The 20,679-nt window shown below is 40.0% G+C and overlaps 1 protein-coding gene across 2 annotated transcripts in view; it reads right to left on the minus strand.

Moving 5' to 3' along the window:
- The window catches only part of abhd12 (abhydrolase domain containing 12, lysophospholipase), a 145,468-nt gene that overhangs the window by 103,465 nt on the left and 21,324 nt on the right, over positions 1-20,679 (minus strand). The window contains exon 4 of one of the 2 annotated variants that reach the window (XM_048536825.1): positions 17,231-17,336. The exons of the other annotated variant lie outside the window; for it this stretch is intronic. Within the exon in view, the coding sequence (XP_048392782.1) occupies positions 17,231-17,336 (106 nt within the window). The remainder of the gene's footprint in view (positions 1-17,230; positions 17,337-20,679) is intronic. 2 annotated transcript variants of the gene reach the window in all.

Raw genomic sequence — 20,679 nt, forward strand, 5'->3', positions numbered from 1 at the left:
AAAGTTGGAATAAAGTTATGTTGCCAGAGAAAAGTGAAGGGAGTTTAACTTTGCATCTAACTGCAGCACCTACCTTAAATCTTATGATACTGACAATAAATGCCAAAAAAGGACATTTTCCACTCCCAATGCTCTAACATCTGTCAGAGCACTGAGAAAATAATCCTAAAAAGGTAGTGTGGCTGAGTTTCACCAGTGTAAACCCAAGGCTTTCTACAGAATACAACACTGAATTAAGTTGGTTTACCTCAGCAAAATGGAAAATTGGTGTTATACATTGTGTTCTGCTTGCAAAGATTTCCATATCAAAATCCAGATCATTTCACTCTTCAAGCTGAAGCTTGCACAAGAAAATAAAGTATAAAAGTGGACTTTGTTTTGAGAACATGATTTAACTGTGGTCTTCAATTTAAACCAGATAACAAGGCATTGGGACTATAAGCACATCCGCCCTGATTGCTCTGACCCAATTCTACCGAAAACCACTGACATTTTTTCAAGATAAATGAATGACTTTTTTTGTTGTTGGCCTTCTGTTTCACAACTGAGCAGTAAAAGTTAACCTGAACAAACTGGGCTTTGTTTAGGACACATCAACATACCATAGTTCAAAATGTGAATTTTTGCAGCTTAAAGTCTGGTACCACCTGTTGCAATAAAAGATAAATAAATGCTCATGGTGCTAGCTCAAATATTTATGAGACCTATAAAAGGCAGATGGGTTTTAGTTTGTATTATTTGTTGGATTCAGTCAAAAATCTTTCGATATCCACACAACCAGATTAGCAGAACTGTGGCCTAAGTGAAGCATTCAAAGGGGAATTGCACAGGTTTCAATTTCAGCAGGAAGCAATGAGATGTAGATTATGAAACTGTGTGAATGACTAATATGCTGACTTTCTTTCAAATCATACCCAACAACTCTTTTCTAAGAGTGAACCCTTACATTGCTTCTGAAAATTGAAAATAAGCACTAGAACCAACATTGCTTCATTCCTTCACAATATGTTTCCAGTCTGAGCCAATGAGGAATCATTTCATTTCTAATTAGTACAAAAGGAGCAGCAAATATTACTTTTGTAGTACCTTTTACATACAAAATATCACATGCATCAGCATATGTGTAGAAATCTGATATCATTTGCAAATCTTGTCATAAGACAGAAGAAAAAGAACCAGACGAAAGCAAGTCTTAGATGACTCCAGAATTGCTAAGTGTGGGGACAGGAGTAGAAAGGGTACGGAGCGAGAGAGGCTATTGTCAGAGATGCTGTGGCTAAGTAAACAGCAGTCTTCCCAAGCGAACAACAAAGAAGCAGCAATTATATTAACGTTTGCAAAGATGTCAAGGAGGATGAAGGAGGGTATTGTACTAGGATCAAAGAATGTTATTCATTTCCTGCAAATGCTATTCTATTGCAGTGAAACAGAAGAAACCTGATGGGAGGGCTTCAAACAGGGAACTGCAGAAGTAGTAGACACAGATTCAGGTGACATCATATTTGCAGAGGAAAGGCAGGTTGTCAATGATACTGTCGTTTGTCAGGTCAGAGTTGTTTGGGGAAAAAAAAATATGATTGGATTTGAGGGGTTTAGGGAAGGGTACGCACAGTGTTTGACAGACAGAGTCATTTACAAAGTCAACCAGCACTGGGGCTATGAAACAACTGGATGGGATCCAGGGAGAGATTAAGTGCTCATGGGTGAGATGAGAGAGAAACTAAAGGATAAGAAAAGGAAAAAGCATAAAACCATCTGACCAGCAATTCAGCTGAGTGTGCTCTGCCAATCAACAAGACCATGGCTAATAATCCTTCACTCCACTATCCTGCCTTATTCCTATAACCCTCAATTGCCTCATTGACCAAAAACCTATCTTCACCTTGAAATATATTTAGTGACCACTTATTCTGATATCAAATCCTCCAGTGCTACACACTCCCATGAAGAGAAACAAGCACTCTGCATCTCAGCAAGTCCCCTCAGAATCCTGTATTTTTCAATAAGGTCATTCTTTATTCTTGTAATTTCAGCTGAGTACAGGTCCAAACTAATCAGCCTTTCTTCGTAAGGCAGTCCTTCCATACATGGTATCAGCTGAGAGAACCTTCTCCAGATAGTCTTCAATACCAGTATATCGATCCTTGGATAAGCGCCTTAAAACTGTCTGCAGTATTCCAGCTAAGGTCCGAGTAGCCGCTGGTATAGCTTTAGCAAAACCTCCTTACTTTTACACTCCATTCCCTTTGAAATATAGCTTTTTGTGACTCATGCACAAGGAATGCCAAATCTCTCTGTTCCATAACATTAAGAACAAACAACATAACACAGAAACAGGTCCTTCAAACGACAAGGCTGCATTATCACATGATGTCTTTCTAAACTAAAAACCTTTTGCCTGTATGCAAACTACATTTCTCTATTCTCTGCCTATTCATTTATCTGTCAAGATGCCTCAAACATTGCTATTGTATCTGCCTCCACCACCTCCTTTGACAGCGCATTCCAGGCACTTAGCACTTTGTGTTAAAAAAAACCTGCCACTCATTTCCTTTAAACTTACCCCCGTTCACCATAAATCTATGTCCCCTAGTAACTGACACGTCTATCCAGGACCAGTGCTGGCTGACTTTGTAAATGACTCTGTCTGTCAAAAAGACTCCAATTATCTATTCTATCCAAGCCTCAATTTTGTAAACTTCTATCAGGTTGCCCCTTAGTCTTTGACGTTCAACTGAAAACAAACCAAACTTGTCTGATCTCTCCTCAGAGCTTATATCCTCCAAACCTGGCAGCATACTGATGACCTACACCCTCTCTAGCCTTCCTTCTGGTAACATGGCAACCAGAACTATACATGATATTCCAAATGTGGCCTAACCAAAATTCAAGATTGCTGCAACACAACTTGACAATTTTTGTACTCTAAGTCAGATACGTTCTTGACCACCTTATACACTGGAGTTGCCACTTTCAGAGAATTGTGGACCTGTACACCAAGAGCCCTCTGTACATTGGTACTAATAAGGGTTCTCCAATTTACTGTATACTTCTTTCCAGCATTAGATCTTCCAAAATGCTGGCTTCTTTGACTAAGCCAGTTCTGTATCCATCTTACCAGCACCCCGCAGATCCCATGTGATTTTCACCTTTTGTGAAAGATAGTCTGCCATGAGGGACATGATCAAAGACCTTGCTGAAGCCATCTGGAAAAGGTTAGCACCTGCCCTCAATCATTTTGTCACTTCTGCAAAAAACTTGATCAAGTTTGAGAGAGACCGCGTTTCCTGCATGAAGCCACGTTGCCAATCCCTAATAAGTCCATATCTTTCCAAATGTAAATAAATCATATCCTTAAGAATCTCCTTGAATAATTTCCCTACCACTGACAAATGGTTCACTGACCTGCAATTTCCTAGATTATCCCTGCTGCCCTTTTTAAACAGAGGTACAACTTTGTTGTCTAGCCTTGCAAGGCCTCTCCTGCGACTGAAGAGGATACAACAATGTTATTAAGGTTCGAGCAAATTCCTCATTTGCCTCCCTCAGCATTCTAGAATAGATACCATCAGATCCTAAGGACTTGTCTACGAAAATGCATCAAAAAACACAACACTTTTTTAATATATTGACGTGCCCTAAAATTTCAATGCCTCTCCCAAAACTCACCACCCATGTCCTTCTCTTTTGTGAATACTGATGCAGAGTATTTGTTAAGGACCCGACCCACTTTCTCCTGTTCAAAGTGTAAATTCTTTGTTCTTGAGTAGACCTACCATTTCCTTAGCTACTTACTTGCTCCTTATATGTGCGTAAAACACCTCGATTTTCCTTAATCCTGTTGGCCAAAGATATTCCACGGCCCCTTTTAGCCGTCCAAATTCTTGAGTTCTTTGCTGCTATCTTTGCATTCAAGTTGTCAGTTTTCAGTTTCCTAAACTTTACATATGTCTCAGTTTGTTTATCCTGCCAAAATGCATTCCCTCAAATTTTCCCACATTATATTCCATCTGCCAATTTTTTTGTTCACTCACTTAGCCTGTCTATATATCTGTAGGCTTTTGTGTAATCCTTTCCACTTGCCTTCCCACATGTTCTTGTGTCATCTGCAAATTTAGCTAGGTTACATTCACTTTCCTCGTTCAAGCCATTAATATATATTTGCAGTCTCTGCATGGATCCCTGTGAAACTCCGCTAGTTCCAAGTTGCCATCCTGAAAATGCTCTCTTTATCCAAACTGTCTAGGGCTCTGTCTCTCTTCTCCCCCTTGCCTCTCCGATTAGTTAGCCTACCCTCTATCCATGCTAATATACTACCTCTAACACCATGGGCTCTTATTGTATTAAGTAACCTAATAGGTGGTACCTTGTTAACTGTCTTCTGAAAATTCAAATCTATTACATTCATTACTTCCTCTTTATTCACCCTGCTTGTTGCCTCCTCAGAATTCTAGTAAAATTTGTCAGACATGATTTCCCCTCATGATGTCATGTTATTCTGTTTAATCGTATTATGTGCTTCCAAATAATCTGCTACTGCAGCTTTTAAGATTATAAATATAACATTATCTCAATAATAACCATTAAGCTAAATACTTATACATACATGATCTTTCCTTTGCTTTTCAAAAGAAGGTGTCACACTGGCAGTTTTACAATCTTTTGGGATTTTTCCCACATTATTATAAAAGCATAACTATCTCTGTAGCTACTTAATTTAACATCCTCAAATAGAATCCTTCTTCCTGACTAGAATTTGTATTCTTAACGAGCAATAAACTGTTTTCCTAAATGTCAGCCATTTTTTCAACTGTCTTTGCTGCTAAACTCCTTTCCCAGTCCACTCCAATTAACTCAGCCCTCGGTTCTTTGTAATTACCCTTATTTAAGTTTAACACAGTTGTTTCCAACCCATGTTCCTTATCCTTAAGCTGAATACTAAATTCCACCATGTTATGGTCACATTTCCACATTTTACTCTGACATCATTTATTGCCTTATTACATTTCTCTAGATCCAAAACAGCTTCATTCCTGGTTGGATCTACATCATATTGATCTAGGAAATCATGCCAAATACTCTGATTTCTTCAAAGCAACATGACTACCTGAATCTACAAGAAGATTAAAGTAACCTATGAGTAACATACATTCTTTGTTACATGCCCTCATCATCTCTCGACTTATTCTCTGTCTCAGCATAATATGGACCTTATTGACTACTACCAGTGTTTTTCTTCCCTGTCTTTCCTCCTCATACATGGATGCTCCATATTCTTATGCAAGATCATGCCTTGCTAATGTACCTTTTCTATTCAACAAGCTACCCCACCAACATTTCCTCCATGCCTGTGCTTTTGATAAGTCACACACCCCAAATATTTAAGTTCCCAACTCCGATCACCTTGTAACCACATCTCCGTAGAGATCGCAACTGTTAACCCATATTTCTGCTAATCAATCTCTTTTGTTCCAAATGCTATGCACATTCAAGAAAAGTGCCAGTAATTTTACTTTTCCTTCAAGTCATAGAGATACACAGCATGAAAACAGACCTTTTGGTCCAACTCATCCATGCTGATCAGCTATCCTAAATTAATCTAGTCCCATTTGCCAGCATTTGGTCCACATCCCTCCAAGCCCTTTCTATTCATCTATCCATCCTGATGCCTTTTAATTTTATCAGCCTCCACCACTTCCTCTGGCAGCCCATTCCATACACATGCCACTCTCTGCATGAAAACGTTGCTCCTTAGGTCCTCAAATCTGTCTCTTCTGATGTCCCAAAAAACTGGAGAATAGCTAATGTTGTCCCATTGTTTAAGATAGGGTAACAGGGATAATCCAGCAAATTACTGTGAGCCTCATATCAGTGGTAGGGAAATTATTGGAAACGATTGCCAGGGACAAGATCTATATGCATTTAGAAGCAAATGGACTCATTAGCAATAAACGACATGGTTTTGTGCAGGGGAGATCATGCCTTACTAATTTTATTAGGTTTTTTGAGGAGGTGACAAAGGTAATTGTTAAGGGAAAAGCGATTGACTTTGTCTACATGGGACTTCAGTAAAGCCTTGGACAAAGTCCCTCGTGGCAGACTGGTACAAAAGGTAAAGTCACATGGTATCGGGGTGAGCTGGCAAGATGGACATGGAATTGGCTTAGTCATAAGAGACAGAGTAATGGAGGAGGGATGCTTTCCAGAATGGAAGGCTATGATTAGTGGTATTCCACAGGGATCAGTGCTGATACCTCTGCTATGTTTGCGATTTGGATCAAAACATAGCCTAATTTACAGTTTACAGGTGAAATAAAGATTGGTAGAGCTGCAGATAGTGAGGAGAACTGTTGGAGGATACAGCAGGATATAGATCAGTTGGAGGCATGGGCAGAAAAATGGCAGATGGAGTTTAATCCAGACAAACGTGAGGTGATGCATTTTCGAAGGTCAGGTACTGGTGGAAATTATACAGTGATTGGCAGAATGGCAGAACCCTTTAGGTGTATTGATATGCAGAGATCTGGGTGCGCAGGTCTGCAGATCACTGATGGTGGCAGTGCAGGTAATTTAAAAAAAAGCTAATGGCATGCTTGCCTTCATCAGAAGGGGCACTGAGTAGAAAGATGCATAAAAATTATACTGCAACTTTATAGAGCTTTTATGAAGCCACAATTGGAATATTGCACACAATTCTGGTCACCACACTACTAGGAGGATATGGATGTTTTGGAGAGGGTACAGAAAAGGTTTACCAGCATGTTGGTGGATTTTAGCTGTGAAGAAAGGCCTCCAGTCTGAAAAGCAACTCCCCACCATCATGACCCTCTGTCCCCAACCACTAAGCCAGTTCTGTATCCAAATGGCTAGTTCTCCCTGTATTCCATGTGATCCAACCTTGCTAACCAGGCTATCATGCAGCACCTGGTCAAATGCCTTACTAAAGTCCAAAAAGATCATGTCCACTATTCTGCCTTCATCAATCCTCTTTATTACTTCTTCAAAATACTCAATCAAGTTAGTGAGACATGATTTCCCATACACAAAGCTATGTTGACTATCCGCTTCTTAAAAACCACTTGCCCATTTTTGACTCTATTTACTGTTGTTTTCCTTACATTTGTAAATTCTGGCCCTTCCTGTCCATCTCTAGGTATCATTAACTAAAAAAATCAGCCCTACCCTCTACTTTTACATCTACATTTCCCCTGTCTCAAACCCTTCCCCATTCTAATTAGTTTAAAGCTCCCTCTACAGCCTTAGATGTGTGATTCACAAGGACACAGGTCTCAAACTTGTTGAAATGAAGATCTTCCCCACCCAAACAGCTCCCTTCTACACCAATACTTGTGCCAGTGCCCTAAAAACTGAAATCCATTCCACCCATACCATTCTTTGGGCCACATTTAGCTTGTTGGCTTATTTAGCTTATGCCTATAGTTAGGTAGTTACACAGACACTGAACAATTGGGACCTAAATTACAAAAGTAGAACCTCTCAAGGTGGCAAAGTCTTTCAGTAAAACCTCCTTTCTAGCCTTAAACATTTTTAGGCTTAGTAAGAAGGATGGTCAGTGCAGGACTGCAGCAGTGGGACAGGAACCAAAACCAGTCACTGAACCAAATTTCTACCAATAGCCAAAGTGAATGTTTAACAGGAATATGCTTTCCAACTTTGGTTTGTAGAGTTAAAGTCAAATCAAGTAAACAAAATAGCCAAGTTAAAATGGCTGGTGCCTGTTGCTCAATCCAAACATATTACATCCACTTCTCTCCTTTATCTGTTGGTTTGTTACCTCAAAAAGAATTTTCATATGTATACTCAGATAACATATTTCAAATCATCACAATTTTCCAAAATGCTTTAGAGACAATGAGGTGTTATCAAATTTATCACTGTTGCAATGCAGGAAACTTAGATAACGTGTTCTGGATGCGAGTTTGCTCACTGAGCTGGAAGGTTCGTTTCCAGATGTTTCGTCACCATTCTAGGTAACATCATTAGTGAGCCTCCGATGAAGCGCTGGTGTTATGTCCCGCTTTCTATTTAGCTGTTTAGGTTTCCTTGCGTTGGTGATGTCATTTCCTGTTCTTTTTCTCAGAGGATGGTAGGTTGACTCCAAATCAATGTGTTTGTTGATGGAGTTCCGGTTAGAATGCCATGCTTCTAGGAATTCTTGTGCGTGTCTCTGTTTGGCTTGTCCTAGGATAGATGTGTTGTCCCAAAGTGGTGTCCTTCCTCATCCGTACGTAAGGATAGGAGTGATAGTGGGTCACGTCGTTTTGTGGCTAGTTGATGTTCGTGTATCCTGGTGGCCAGCTTTCTGCCTCTTTGTCCAATGTCGTGTTTGTCACAGTTCTTGCAAAGTATTTTGTAAATGACGTTCATTTTGCTTGTTGTCTTTATAGGGTCTTTTAAGTTCATTAGCTGCTGTTTTAGTGGGTTGGTGGGTTTGTGGGCTACCCTGATGCCAAGAGGTCCGAGTAGTCTGGCAGTCATTTCGGAAATGTCTTTGATGTAGGGGAGAGTGGTTATGGTTTCTGGGCACGTTTTGTCTGTATGTTTGGGTTTGTTGCTGAGAAATCAGCGGACTGTGTTAATAGGGTACCCGTTCTTTTTGAATACGCTGTATAGGTGATTTTCTTCTGCTCTTCGTAGTTCCTCTGTGCTGCAATGAGCAGTGGCTCATTGGAATAATGAGCTAATGCAGCTTCGTTTGTGGGTGTTGGAATGGTTGCTCCTGTAGTTCAGTATTTGGTCCGTATGTGTTGTTTTCCTGTAGACGCTGGTTTGAAGTTCCCCATTGACTGTTCACTCTACTGTGACGTCTAGGAATGGCAGTTTGTTGTTGTTTTCCTCCTCCTTTGTGAATGTTATGCCAGTTAAGGGTATTATTGATGGTCTTGAAGGTTTCCTCTAATTTGTTTTGTTTAGTGACGACAAAGGTGTCATCCACGTAGCGTTGATGTCGTCTTTGGACAAGCCAAACAGAGACACGCACGAGAATTCCTAGAAGCATGGCATTCCAACTGGAACTCCATCAACAAACGCATTGGCTCCAAATCAATCTACCATCCTCTGAGAAAAAGAACAGGAAATGACATCACCAACCCAAGGAAACCTAAACAGATAAATAGAAAGCGGGACATAACACCAGCGCTTCGTCGGAGGCTCACTAATGATGTTACCTAGAATAGTGACGAAACGTCTGAAAACGAACCTTCCAGCTCAGCAAGCAAACTCACATCCAGAACCTCAACCTGAGCTACAAATCTTCTCAAAACTCGTTAGATAACATGTGTTAGGAATCATAGCTTAGTAGGTCACACTGACTCAGAAGCCAAAGTGCTGCCAATGAGTCATAACTAGCAATACAAATGAGCAATATAATCAGGGGACAAGGTCAACCTTCATTTTCACTCATCTAGGAGCCTCTGTCAACAGTAACAGAAATAAAACTATTGACACAAGTCTTCTGCTTAATCTCTCAAGGTGGGAATGATGCACATTGTGTGCTGGAAGTGGAGAAAATGAGATGAAAAGTTAAGAGTTTCTTGCTGTAAATTTTACACAACTAGCCTGCAAACATACGTAACTATCCTAGTCCTGTTATTAATTTATTTAACTGACACACAAGGTAGACATTCTAGCCTCTTATCCAGACAGTCTTCCTGACCTGGAGTTCAGTTGTGATCTCCTGACTGCTGTAATGACTGTCACTAAAACAGTAGCTGCAGGCTAGTCACAAATTTAGGCAGTTTTCTAAATCAAAATTAGATAGGAAATGGAAGATACAAGAACTGACTACACCATTCAATATAAAGTCACTAATTGTCAGAAGTTTTAAATAAATTTTAATATCCAGTTTAAATTGAAAAGTGTATAATAGAAAATAGTAACAAAACTCTACAGTTTCATCTATCTCAAAACATTAGAAAATCCACAAATGATGAAATTTTAAACTTCACGTCAGCAGTAGTCACAAATATTACACAATTTACTGCAAAATTCTTATTGTAAAACTGTATCACAATAAATTTCACAGCTATTTTCAAAATGTCATCTTTGGGTTCAGATCACCAAACAGAGGCAGGAAATGTGACATCTAATGCTTCAGTCAGGTTACTCTGGTTTTGACAAAATTCTAAAAATGAAATCACATTCTTACAATGCAGTCTTACTGAGATCACAGCATTTATTACAGATCTTGTTGCAATGGTGGTGAGTGGGCCTTCTTAATATCACTTCAACACAACTGAGTTGCATGCTAGCTGCTTCAGAAATGATGATGTGTCAACTATGTGGAAATGGAGTCACAAACAGACCAGACAAAATGAGGATAGGTTTCCTCCCTTATAGGGAAATTAGTGAACCAATTGAGTTCTTTGTGAGACAGTTTCATTATTGTAGCAGACGGGAAAAAAAAAGATAACAGGCTTTCTTTCAGGAAGGATATTTACAAACTGTTTCATGCTAAAATAACAACCATTCTTCCAGAATCATATGGGATTTTGGTATTATAATAGTTACAAACATGTAATTTAACAATTCTAGTGCTTAAGTAACAAGTCTGATAACTATTTTAATCAGCAATAGAAGACATGTTGTTACATAAACTGGTATTTACAGCAAAGTCAGGACTCAACCTGAACTTTTTTTTAAATGTAGGAATATCATAAGAGCTTAGAATGGTGGTTTTACAACAGGAAAGTAACAGCCCCTATGGATGTATTGGATGGTTTCTCAAAACTATGGCAAATTTTTGAAACTATGGCAAAGACAGTCAGGAGGGTTAACAAAGTTGAGTTATTTGGAGTGGAGTGCAGCCTGAGATGTAATTCTAGAAGTTACATCTAGCACCAGGAAGATTACAGAATTTAAAAATATGTATATATTCATTAATGGGATGCAGGCGTCACTGGTCAGGCCAGTGTTTGTTGCTCATTCCTATTTACCCAGAGGTCAGTTAAGAGTCACAAATTGCTATGAGTCTAGAGTCACATGTGGGCTAGTTATGAATGGCAGATTTCCTCCCCGAAACGGACTTTAGAGACATGATTTTATGGCATTGACACTGTCGCTACTCGACTACCTTTCTACTCTAGATTTTCACTGAATTCAAATTTTACCTTCTGATATGGAATTCAAACCTTCTCCTCAGAATATTAGCCTGCAGTTCTGAATTAGTAGTCCAGTGACATTACCACTACACCACTGCATGTTTAATGCAGGTACTTGTTGTAGCTTTGGTTCAATTTTTCTTTAGAAACTGCTAGCTTCAGACCCAGAATTAAGGTCTCAGAAGAGCAAAGATCAGATACCTGTGAACATATGCAAATTGACAGGAAATGCGGCAACCAATTGGGTCAGCTATCCCTGATTTGTTGCAAGAGTATATCAGCTAGTTTCACTTCCATCTCTTTTCCTCATAACTTTGCAATTTCTTTTACATTCAGATATTTGCCAGATTCTCTTCTGAAAAAATCACAGTTGAATCCACCCCCACCACAATTGTGCAATCTGTTCCAAATCCTAACCACTCGATGGATTAAGAAGAAGTTCTTTCTAATGCTGCCTTGTTTTTTTTTATTTTCACCATCAATTTAGTCTTTTCTGGTACCTGACACTTCCACTAATGGGAGCACTTTCTCTCAATTCACTTTTGCTAGTTCTTCAACTTAGTAAAGACCCTATCAAATCTCAACTTTCTTTTTGTAGAACAGCCCAATTTACTGATCTAACTGAAGTCCCTCATCTGTGGAAACACAGTCTTTACTGGCTTTTCTCTAATCCTTTCACATTTTCCAATTCTGGCTTCTTTGCATTAGAAATAGAGTACTCTAGATGAGGCTGCTTTCAAGGTTCACCATTACCTTCTCATAGTACTTTATGCCTTTTATTACAAATGCCAGTACCCCATACACCTTCATAATCACTTTCTCCATGTGCCCAGTCATCTTCACCGGTTTACAGGGATATACCCAGAGATGCCTCTGCACCAGCTGTTACTGAACAGCTGTATTACTCATAACAATTTTGTATTGCCTCTCCTCAAATCTTCCTACTAATATGCTTCACTTCACTCTATTGATTAAATTTTATCAGCTTTATGGCTACCCAGTCCACCACCTATCCATACCCTTTTTGATTATCTTTTACAGTTTACAACACTTGCAAGCCTTGTGCTCAACTAGAATACAGATCCAGAGATAATGGGAACTGCAGATGCTGGAGAATTCCAAGATAATAAAATGTGAGGCTGGATGAACACAGCAGGCCAAGCAGCATCTCAGGAGCACAAAAGCTGACGTTTCGGGCCTAGACCCATCAGAGAGGGGGATGGGGAGAGGGACAACCAGCCCAGCTCTCCCCCCCCCCCCCCCCCCACTGCATCCCAAAACCAGTCCAACCTGTCTCTGCCTCCCTAACCTGTTCTTCCTCTCACCCATCCCTTCCTCCCACCCCAAGCCACACCCCCATCTACCTACTAACCTCATCCCACCTCCTTGACCTGTCCGTCTTCCCTGGACTGACCTATCCCCTCCCTACCTCCCCACCTATACTCTCTCCACCTATCTTCTTTACTCTCCATCTTCGGTCCGCCTCCCCCTCTCTCTCCCTATTTATTCCAGTTCCCTCTCCCCATCCCCCTCTCTGATGAAGGGTCTAGGCCCGAAACGTCAGCTTTTGTGCTCCTGAGATGCTGCTTGGCCTGCTGTGTTCATCCAGCCTCACATTTTATTATCTTAGAATACAGATCCATTTGACTTAGAAGCAGGAGTGCTGTGAGCCACAACTGACAATACAAAGAAGCAATTCAATTAGAGAACAAATCAATCTTTATTTTCACTCATTTCCTAGCAGCCCTAGTCAACAGTAAGAGGTAAAAATACTGATAAGTCCTCTGCTTAACCTCTTAAGGAGGGAATGATGCAGATTGTGCCAGAAGGGGAAAAAGTGGAGAAATCAGGATGAGAAAAATGGAGTTTCTCTCAGCATATATTTTACGCAATCAGCCTGCAAACATACACAACTATTTTAGGCCTGTTATTATTTATAATTGATGCTGATTTCAAGAAAATTTTAAAATTGTGCACTGTATACTCAAATCTAGGTCATCAATATCAATTTAACGGAAAATAATAAACTAAACAACTCCGCAGTAACGTCATAACAAGAGAACCTAAGCAGAAGCAAGAGTAGGCCATTCAACCCTTAAGGCTGACACTGCCATTCAATGAAATCATGGTCAATCATCTACTGCAGCACTACTTTTCTAAACTTTCTTCATACATCTGGAAGTTTCAGTCTTAAACGCATTCAATGGCTAAGTTTCTGCAATCCTCTGGGGCAGAGAATTCCAAAGTTTCACTACCCTCAATGAAGAAATTACCCTTTTTTGTAATTCTAAATGGCGTGCCCTTCATACACAGACTGACAGGTGAAACATTCTACCTGAATCCATCCTGTCAATTCCCTAAGATTTTAACATGTTTAAAAAAGATGACCTCATTCTTCCAAAGTCCAAAGAATATAGACCCAGTGTATTAAATCATTCCTCACAGGACAATTCCTCCATACCAAGAATTAGCCCAGTGAACCCTTGTCTCACACCTTCAATGCTAAGTATATTTTTCTGGAAGTAAGGAGACTAAAACCGCTCACAATACTCCAGATGTGAACTCACAAAAGATCAAACAACTGCACAAAGTATACATTCCTCCAGTCAGAAAGAATCTTTGATCACTGTCCTCTGAGTTGGTAGCTCCAAATCCTCACCATCACCACCTGCCACTGCTAAGTTAGGTTAGAGAGTGAGATGCCTTAAAATGGAAATACACTCAGACAGGGAGGCAAAACCAAATCCTTGAGGGAATTTTGGAGCTAAAAAAGGCTGCCATTCCTGCTCATGACCAGTCCATGGGGCATTGAGCCTCTAGCTCCTAATTGCCCCCAAGGATGACAAAGATGTTTGATGCCTGTGGTCCCAAAACAGACCTTGATTAGTAATGATCAAGGATAGCATCGCTGGAAGAACTAGAAGGTTCATGCATTCAAATAAGACCAGAATAAAAACTAAAAGAACCGCAGATTCTGTAAATCAGGAACAAAAACAGAAGTTGCTGGGAACTCACCGGGTTTGGCAGCATCTGTGAAGAAAAAAAGTATCAGCATTAACATTTCCGGTCCGGTGAATGTTCCGAGGAAAGGTCACTAGACCCGAAACGTTAAACAGGAGAATAAATTCAGTACTAGAGCACAACAATCAAAGTTGAACACTCCATTGTAGCACTGAAGGAGCAGTGCATTGACAGACAGTGGGCTGAACATAAAGACCTGAATGACATGGATTATGGCAAGAAATGTGGTAGGCTCACACACAGAGTCTGGCAAGGCCTCTCTCAAAGTCAACAACAGCTCCCTACATCTTTTAACTATATTCGAGGTGCAAGAGCTTCATACTATGCAAACTGCATATTAAAAGGGGATTATTGATTGCAATATCTCACCTTATTAATATGCAATTTCCTATTCAACCATCCACCAGCAGCAAACCACACAACATATCATGGAGGACAGTGCGGGTACCAGATTCTAGCTTGCTACTTGTCCCAAAGGAAAGGACCATGTTGGACACCAGGCATGAACATCTCTTGATACACTCCATGAGCAATGACTACATGTACCAGCCTGTAAGAACCCTCATGGCATATCTACTCACTTACAGTATGCTTCTGTACTTGAATTTTGCACCTTGGTATGCAACGGCTACTATCTTGCTATTATTGTAATGCTGCAGCAAGGACACTTGCACTCAGGGACATGCACCCAGCTCACTGACTAGGCCAAGCTATATTTCCAAGCTGCTCATGACTCTCATAACACTCATTCATTCCTGGTCTACCTGGATGGTCACAGCATCCCTGCTTTGCCTTGCTCTTCACCTGGAAATACCAGCCTCATAGTACTGTTATATAGCATAGACAAAGCCAGGAAGCTTGCCATATTACCAGCAGTCCTCAGTCAAGTCAAGAGTCCTCGTAGTGTACGTCAAGGGCAGCCTCCAGTATCAGTCCAGAGTCTTGGATTTGGTCAGTTAATCAGGGAGATGAAAGTCAGGATCCTCTCATTAAGGGTAAGGAGCTAAATATCAGGCACCTGCCCTTGACTCTTCCTGTTCTATTACGGACTGAGATAGGAGGCATTAAGGGAGATTAAACTGGATGGCATGCCTGTTAGTACTAGTTGCAGGTGGGGAGGTAACCTGAGCAAGTGAGTCTGCAGCACATTCAGCATGCAGTATCAATGCTATTGGGATTCTGGTGGATGAGAGCAGTGAGGGAAGATGTTGTAATATTTCAAATAAAAAGAGAGGTGCAGCAGAGCTGTCTCCAGTGTCAGAACCAATATTTCTCCTTTAAGGTTAACATCACAGATATGATTATCTGGTCATTATCACAGTATTGTTTGTGAGTGTTTGCTATGTCCAAATGGCTGCTGCTCACTTCAAAAGTATTTAATTAGCTGTAAATCACTGATTTTCAAAGGCTGTCTGAAATGCTACTGAAAATGTAAGACCTATCTTTTGAAAGTAAACAATTTAAAAGCATATTTTTTAAGGAAGAAATGCACAGTATATTTTTTAAAATGTACAGAAAGAGAATGTAAAGTTAACCATAACATTAAAAATCACTGCAGAGTAGGGTGTTGCCAACACAGCATCTTACAAACCAAAAGGAGGTCTTGAAGATGATTGTGGCTGTGATAATTCTTTGTAAGAGCTTACCACATAGTCTCTCACATCCCAGTTCTTCTTCACAACCATGTAATTTTGTTGCACTTAGAATGAAGAATTTATTTCCCACTGCTGTTACAGAATTCATGTAACGTGCTGCTGCCGCCACTGCCAAGTTTTATTTCTTTATACTCTTGACATCATTTTCTACTCAATGTTTATCTCACATTGGATGCAAGTTCCCTGCTTGGTTATTTTTTGCTTGTCTTTTTGACTATTAACAAAAAGATTTCCAAAATATGTAATGGTAGGCAAACTGACGAGGCATTTCCTTTTAAATAAAAATGGAAAGGAAATTAGATGCCTTTTAATTTAGGGATATGTAAGAGTATTGTGAATGCTGGAGATCCAAAATTTAAAAAAAGGTGCTCGAGAAACTCAACAGGTCTAACATCAGCTGTAGAGAGCAAAACAGTTAAAGTTTTCAGGTCTGACATAAGTTCTTCAGAGCACCTTTACATTAACTGACCTTTAATTAACTGTTTAAAAAAGTTGACAGGAAGATCAGGAGCACAAATGGCAACAGGAACAACTAGTTGCAACCTCAGATTTACCAAACGATAGATTATGTTTACAATATCACTTCACAGAAGCATTATAAAATTAAACATTATTCTGAGCAACACAAGACATTTAGCCAGATGAAAAAATGCTATGTCAAATAGGTAGGTTTCAAAGAGGGACTTAAAGGAGGAAACCAAGGTATAAAAGCAGAGAAATTTAGGGAATCTATTCCATGTTAGGACCAAGACAACTGAAAGCGTGATACCCAATGGTGAAGCAAATAAAATCAGGTGCAAAAAAAAGGCCAAATTTAAAAGGAATGCAGCTATCTTGGACAGTTTACAGGAGCAGAGGAGCTTACAGGAGATAGAAAGGAACAAGACCAGGGAGTGATTGAAAATAATGTTCAACATTCTTTAAATGAATGACTGCTTGACTGGGAGGCAGATAACAACCAGATAAGTATATGAAATGCAGTCACTATTGAAATGGAAAGCTATAAGACATTAAAGATGACATGCAAACACAAGTTGCTGGTGCTACATAGAAAACTCAACAGTCAATTTATACATGCAAATCTCCAACAGCAATATGCCCAAATAACTTATTTCAGTGATGTTGGTTCAAGGAGAAGTCTACTGTCCTCCTCTGAAATAACGCCTTGGGATCTTTTATATTCCACCTGATATGGCATGTGTGCCACCTCATCTGAAAAAAAACTGCTTGTCCAACAGTGGACAAGCACTCCCTCTATTCTGCACTACAGTATCAGCCTATTTCATGCTGTAGTCCATGGAACAGACAACCAACAATACCAAAAAATGTTAAAGCAAAGCAACAAAAACATATATCTCAAGGAACCCATAGTGAGTCTGTCTATTTTCAGTATTTCAGTTTTTCACTATTCCTTACCAGTTTCTGCTCACTTACCAAGCACCAATAGTAATTGCCTCTTCAGGTTCAAGATAAAAATTCCATGTGTGGTTCAACCCTTGGTCCTGTGGCTTCTTCAAGTCAATGAAATATGGCAGTCGCACTAAGATAGATATCAACAAAACTTTTTTACAGCTTTCAAGCAATTAAGATCACAAAGGACTTAGAATAAATTCAAATCTCTAGTAATGCGTTTTAATGGCAAGTTTCAGTTCCTTCAAAATCTTGGCTATTGCACTACGCTGCACAGACAGCCAATTAATTTACTGATAAATCATTTTTTTCCTCAAAAGATATAGCAAATACAGATTTGAACATTCAAATATTTAAATATTAAAACTACTCCACTAAAAAAATTATAGGAATAAAAATATCAATATTTTAACTACTCAAATGTTTTGTTCTGGTCACAGAGTTCTTTGCAATGAACTTGGAAAGATATTTGTTGGAAAACAAAGACTGTACTTACACAATTATCTGAAGTTCTATACAAGCTTAGAATGCCAAACCACTTCCTAAATTATAATCATTTTAAGTTCTATTTTTTTCTCTCACATTCTGTTGGGGATCATTACTCTTATTAGAATATGGTTTCAAGAGCAGTTGCCTCCCTTAAGTACCTTATAGCTTTGTTCACCATGAAACTTTACAATCAAGTATCTGCGGATTGTTCAGTTGCAGGAGGGGGCACTACAGAAATCCTAGTCTCAAACTCTTGTTGTTTCTCAATGAATTAATCATGCAGCATTACAGTCAGCTGCTGGTTTGCATGGCCTACTGACAAAATATGGGGGCCTTCGTGGTCTGTATGGCTCAGATGTAAAATGAAGAAGTCCCTTACAATAACACTTCAAATAACTCATAAGCAGCTGCGTAAATTTTGTACTGATGAATAAAGAAATTAACTCCTTTGCTATTAAATCCCAAGCAACAAAACAGATAAGTAAATGTAAGTTATTAGGTTAGATCAACATGAATGCACTTTTCCAAAAGGTGCATGTGTTTAGGTGAAATTAAGCGATAATGTGGAGATACCAAATGTTGAACTGAGCCGAGCAAAGTCAGGAGTCACCGGGTTATAGTCAAACAGGTTTATTTGAAAGCATAAGCTTTCGGAGGGCTACCGTTTCATCAGGTGAAGTGAAGACAAGACACATCGGCACAAAATTTATAATGCGAGAGATCAAACGATCATACAAGTGGAGACAGGGGAGTGTCAACAGGCCAAATAATAAGAATCTGCAAGTGATCAAGAATATCAGACGGTGAGAATAAAGGGTTAGCAGTGGAATAATATGACGGGATGACATATCATCTGATTAATTAAGGCAGAGAGATAATTAGAAAAGATTTTAAAGTGTGGTACTGGAGACAAATCAAATGACTGGGATAACATGTTAAGAGTCACATGATGAGGGTCTAACCAAAGCAACAGTGATCCAAAACTGTAATAATTAAAAAGTAGAGAAATCATAACAAGTTATCAAAGTGAAGGTATTAAAACAGGACAGCAAGAAAGATTTTACCTATACAGAACAGTATGGCAAGGTTACATGTGGCACATGAGCCCAAGATCACGGTTAAGGCAGTCTTCATGGGTATGGAACTTGGCTATTGGTTTCTGCTAGGCCACTCGGTTGTTGTGTATCTTGACGGCCACTTTGGCGGATGCTTATCCAAAGATCAGAGGCTGAAGGTCCACGTCTGAAGTGTTCCAGAGTGCAAGGAAACACTCTCATCTAGTGATTGTCGCACAGTGTCCATTCATCCACTGTCATGGCATCTGCAAGGTCTCACCAATATACCATCCTGGCCTGAAGCATACTACGTAGACAACTTTGGCCAAGTCACATGAGTATCTGTCATGTACATTGTGGGAGATGTTCCCACGTGCAATGGTAATATCCATGTTGACGATCTGACATCTCTTGCAGAGGTTGTGGTCGATGTTATTCTGAAGGCTGGGTAGTTTACTGCGAACAATGATCTGTTTAAGGTTTGGCAGCTGTTTGAAGACGAGAACTGGAGGTTTAGGAATGATTTTGGAAAGATGTTTGTTGTCACTGATGATATGTCGATGGCTGCAAAGAACATGGCATAGCGTCTCCACTCTGGGGAAACTCTTGACAGCAATGAGCACTCTATCAGTCATCTCCTGTATCCATCTTTTGGGGACGCTGTTGTGATTTTTTGCTGTGGCACATCAGAACTGGCGATGAGTTAAGCATTGTATCCTGTTCTTATGAGGGCAACCTTCAGCATCTTTAGATGTCTGTCACATTCCACCTCATCTGAGCAGGCTCTGTGCTTATGCTGGGTTTGTCTCTAGATCATGGCTTCTTTAACATGTTTAAAGTGGAAGCTAGAGAATTGCAGCAAGTAGTGCAAGATACTGAGGTGTCTAACCTTGATGGAGATGTATGTGTCCAAGAATGAGACGGATTCTGAACAGTAATCCATGTCAACTCTGATGGTCAGATGAAACTTGTTGATATCACTGCATAGTCATTTCAGTGATCCCTCGCCATGTGTACAAAGGAAGAAAAACGTCTTATTTGTGGTGTAGAGCGTTGGTTGGAGGCCCTGTGCAAAGAAGTCTTGTTCAAAATTGTACATGAAAAATGCTGGCAACTTGGAGTGCAAGTTTGTTCCCCATGGGTGTTCCTTGCGTCTGGATGAAGAGCTGATAGTCAAAAGGTAAAGATGTTGTGGTAAAGCATGAAGCAGATGAATTGTAGGATGGCATCTGGAAATTTGCAGTACTTTGTGTTGAGTACTGAGGCTGTTGCAGAAATGCCATCATTGTGGGGGCTGCCAGTGTACAGTGCCAAAACCTCCATCATGCCAAGGCATGTTCCTGGTTCAACTTGTCCGTGGGTGCCGAGTTTCTCTAAGAAGTCTGTAGCATCGCGACTGAAGCTGGGGGTTCCTTGTACAATGGGTTTCAAAATGCCCTCAATATAGCCTAGGGCAGAGAAACTATGCCATGTTCTTCGCAGCCTTCAACATGTCATCAATAACAAACATCTCACCAAGATAATCTCTAAGCCTCCATTTCTCACCTTCAAAACAACTGCCAAATCTTAAACAGATTATTGTTCACAGTAAACTAGCCAGCCTTCAGGACATCGACCACAACACCATACAACCGCAATGGCAGCCTCTGCAAGATATGCCAGCTCATCAACATGGATACCACCATCATACACAGGAACACTATCCACCAAATACACGACAGATACTCATCTGACTTGGCCAATGTTGTCTGGTCATACTCTCTTGGGAAGGGTGCCCCAGGGCATAGTATATTGGTGAGACAACTCAGATGCCATGACAATGGATGAACAGACTTTGCGTAACAGTTGCCAGACCAGGAATGAATGTTCCTTCCCAGTCAGGAAACACTTCAGCAGACAAGGACATTCAGTCTCCAATTTTCAAGTAAG

Source organism: Stegostoma tigrinum, chromosome 9 (assembly GCF_030684315.1).
Source record: "Stegostoma tigrinum isolate sSteTig4 chromosome 9, sSteTig4.hap1, whole genome shotgun sequence".
NCBI classification, from domain to species: domain Eukaryota; kingdom Metazoa; phylum Chordata; class Chondrichthyes; order Orectolobiformes; family Stegostomatidae; genus Stegostoma; species Stegostoma tigrinum.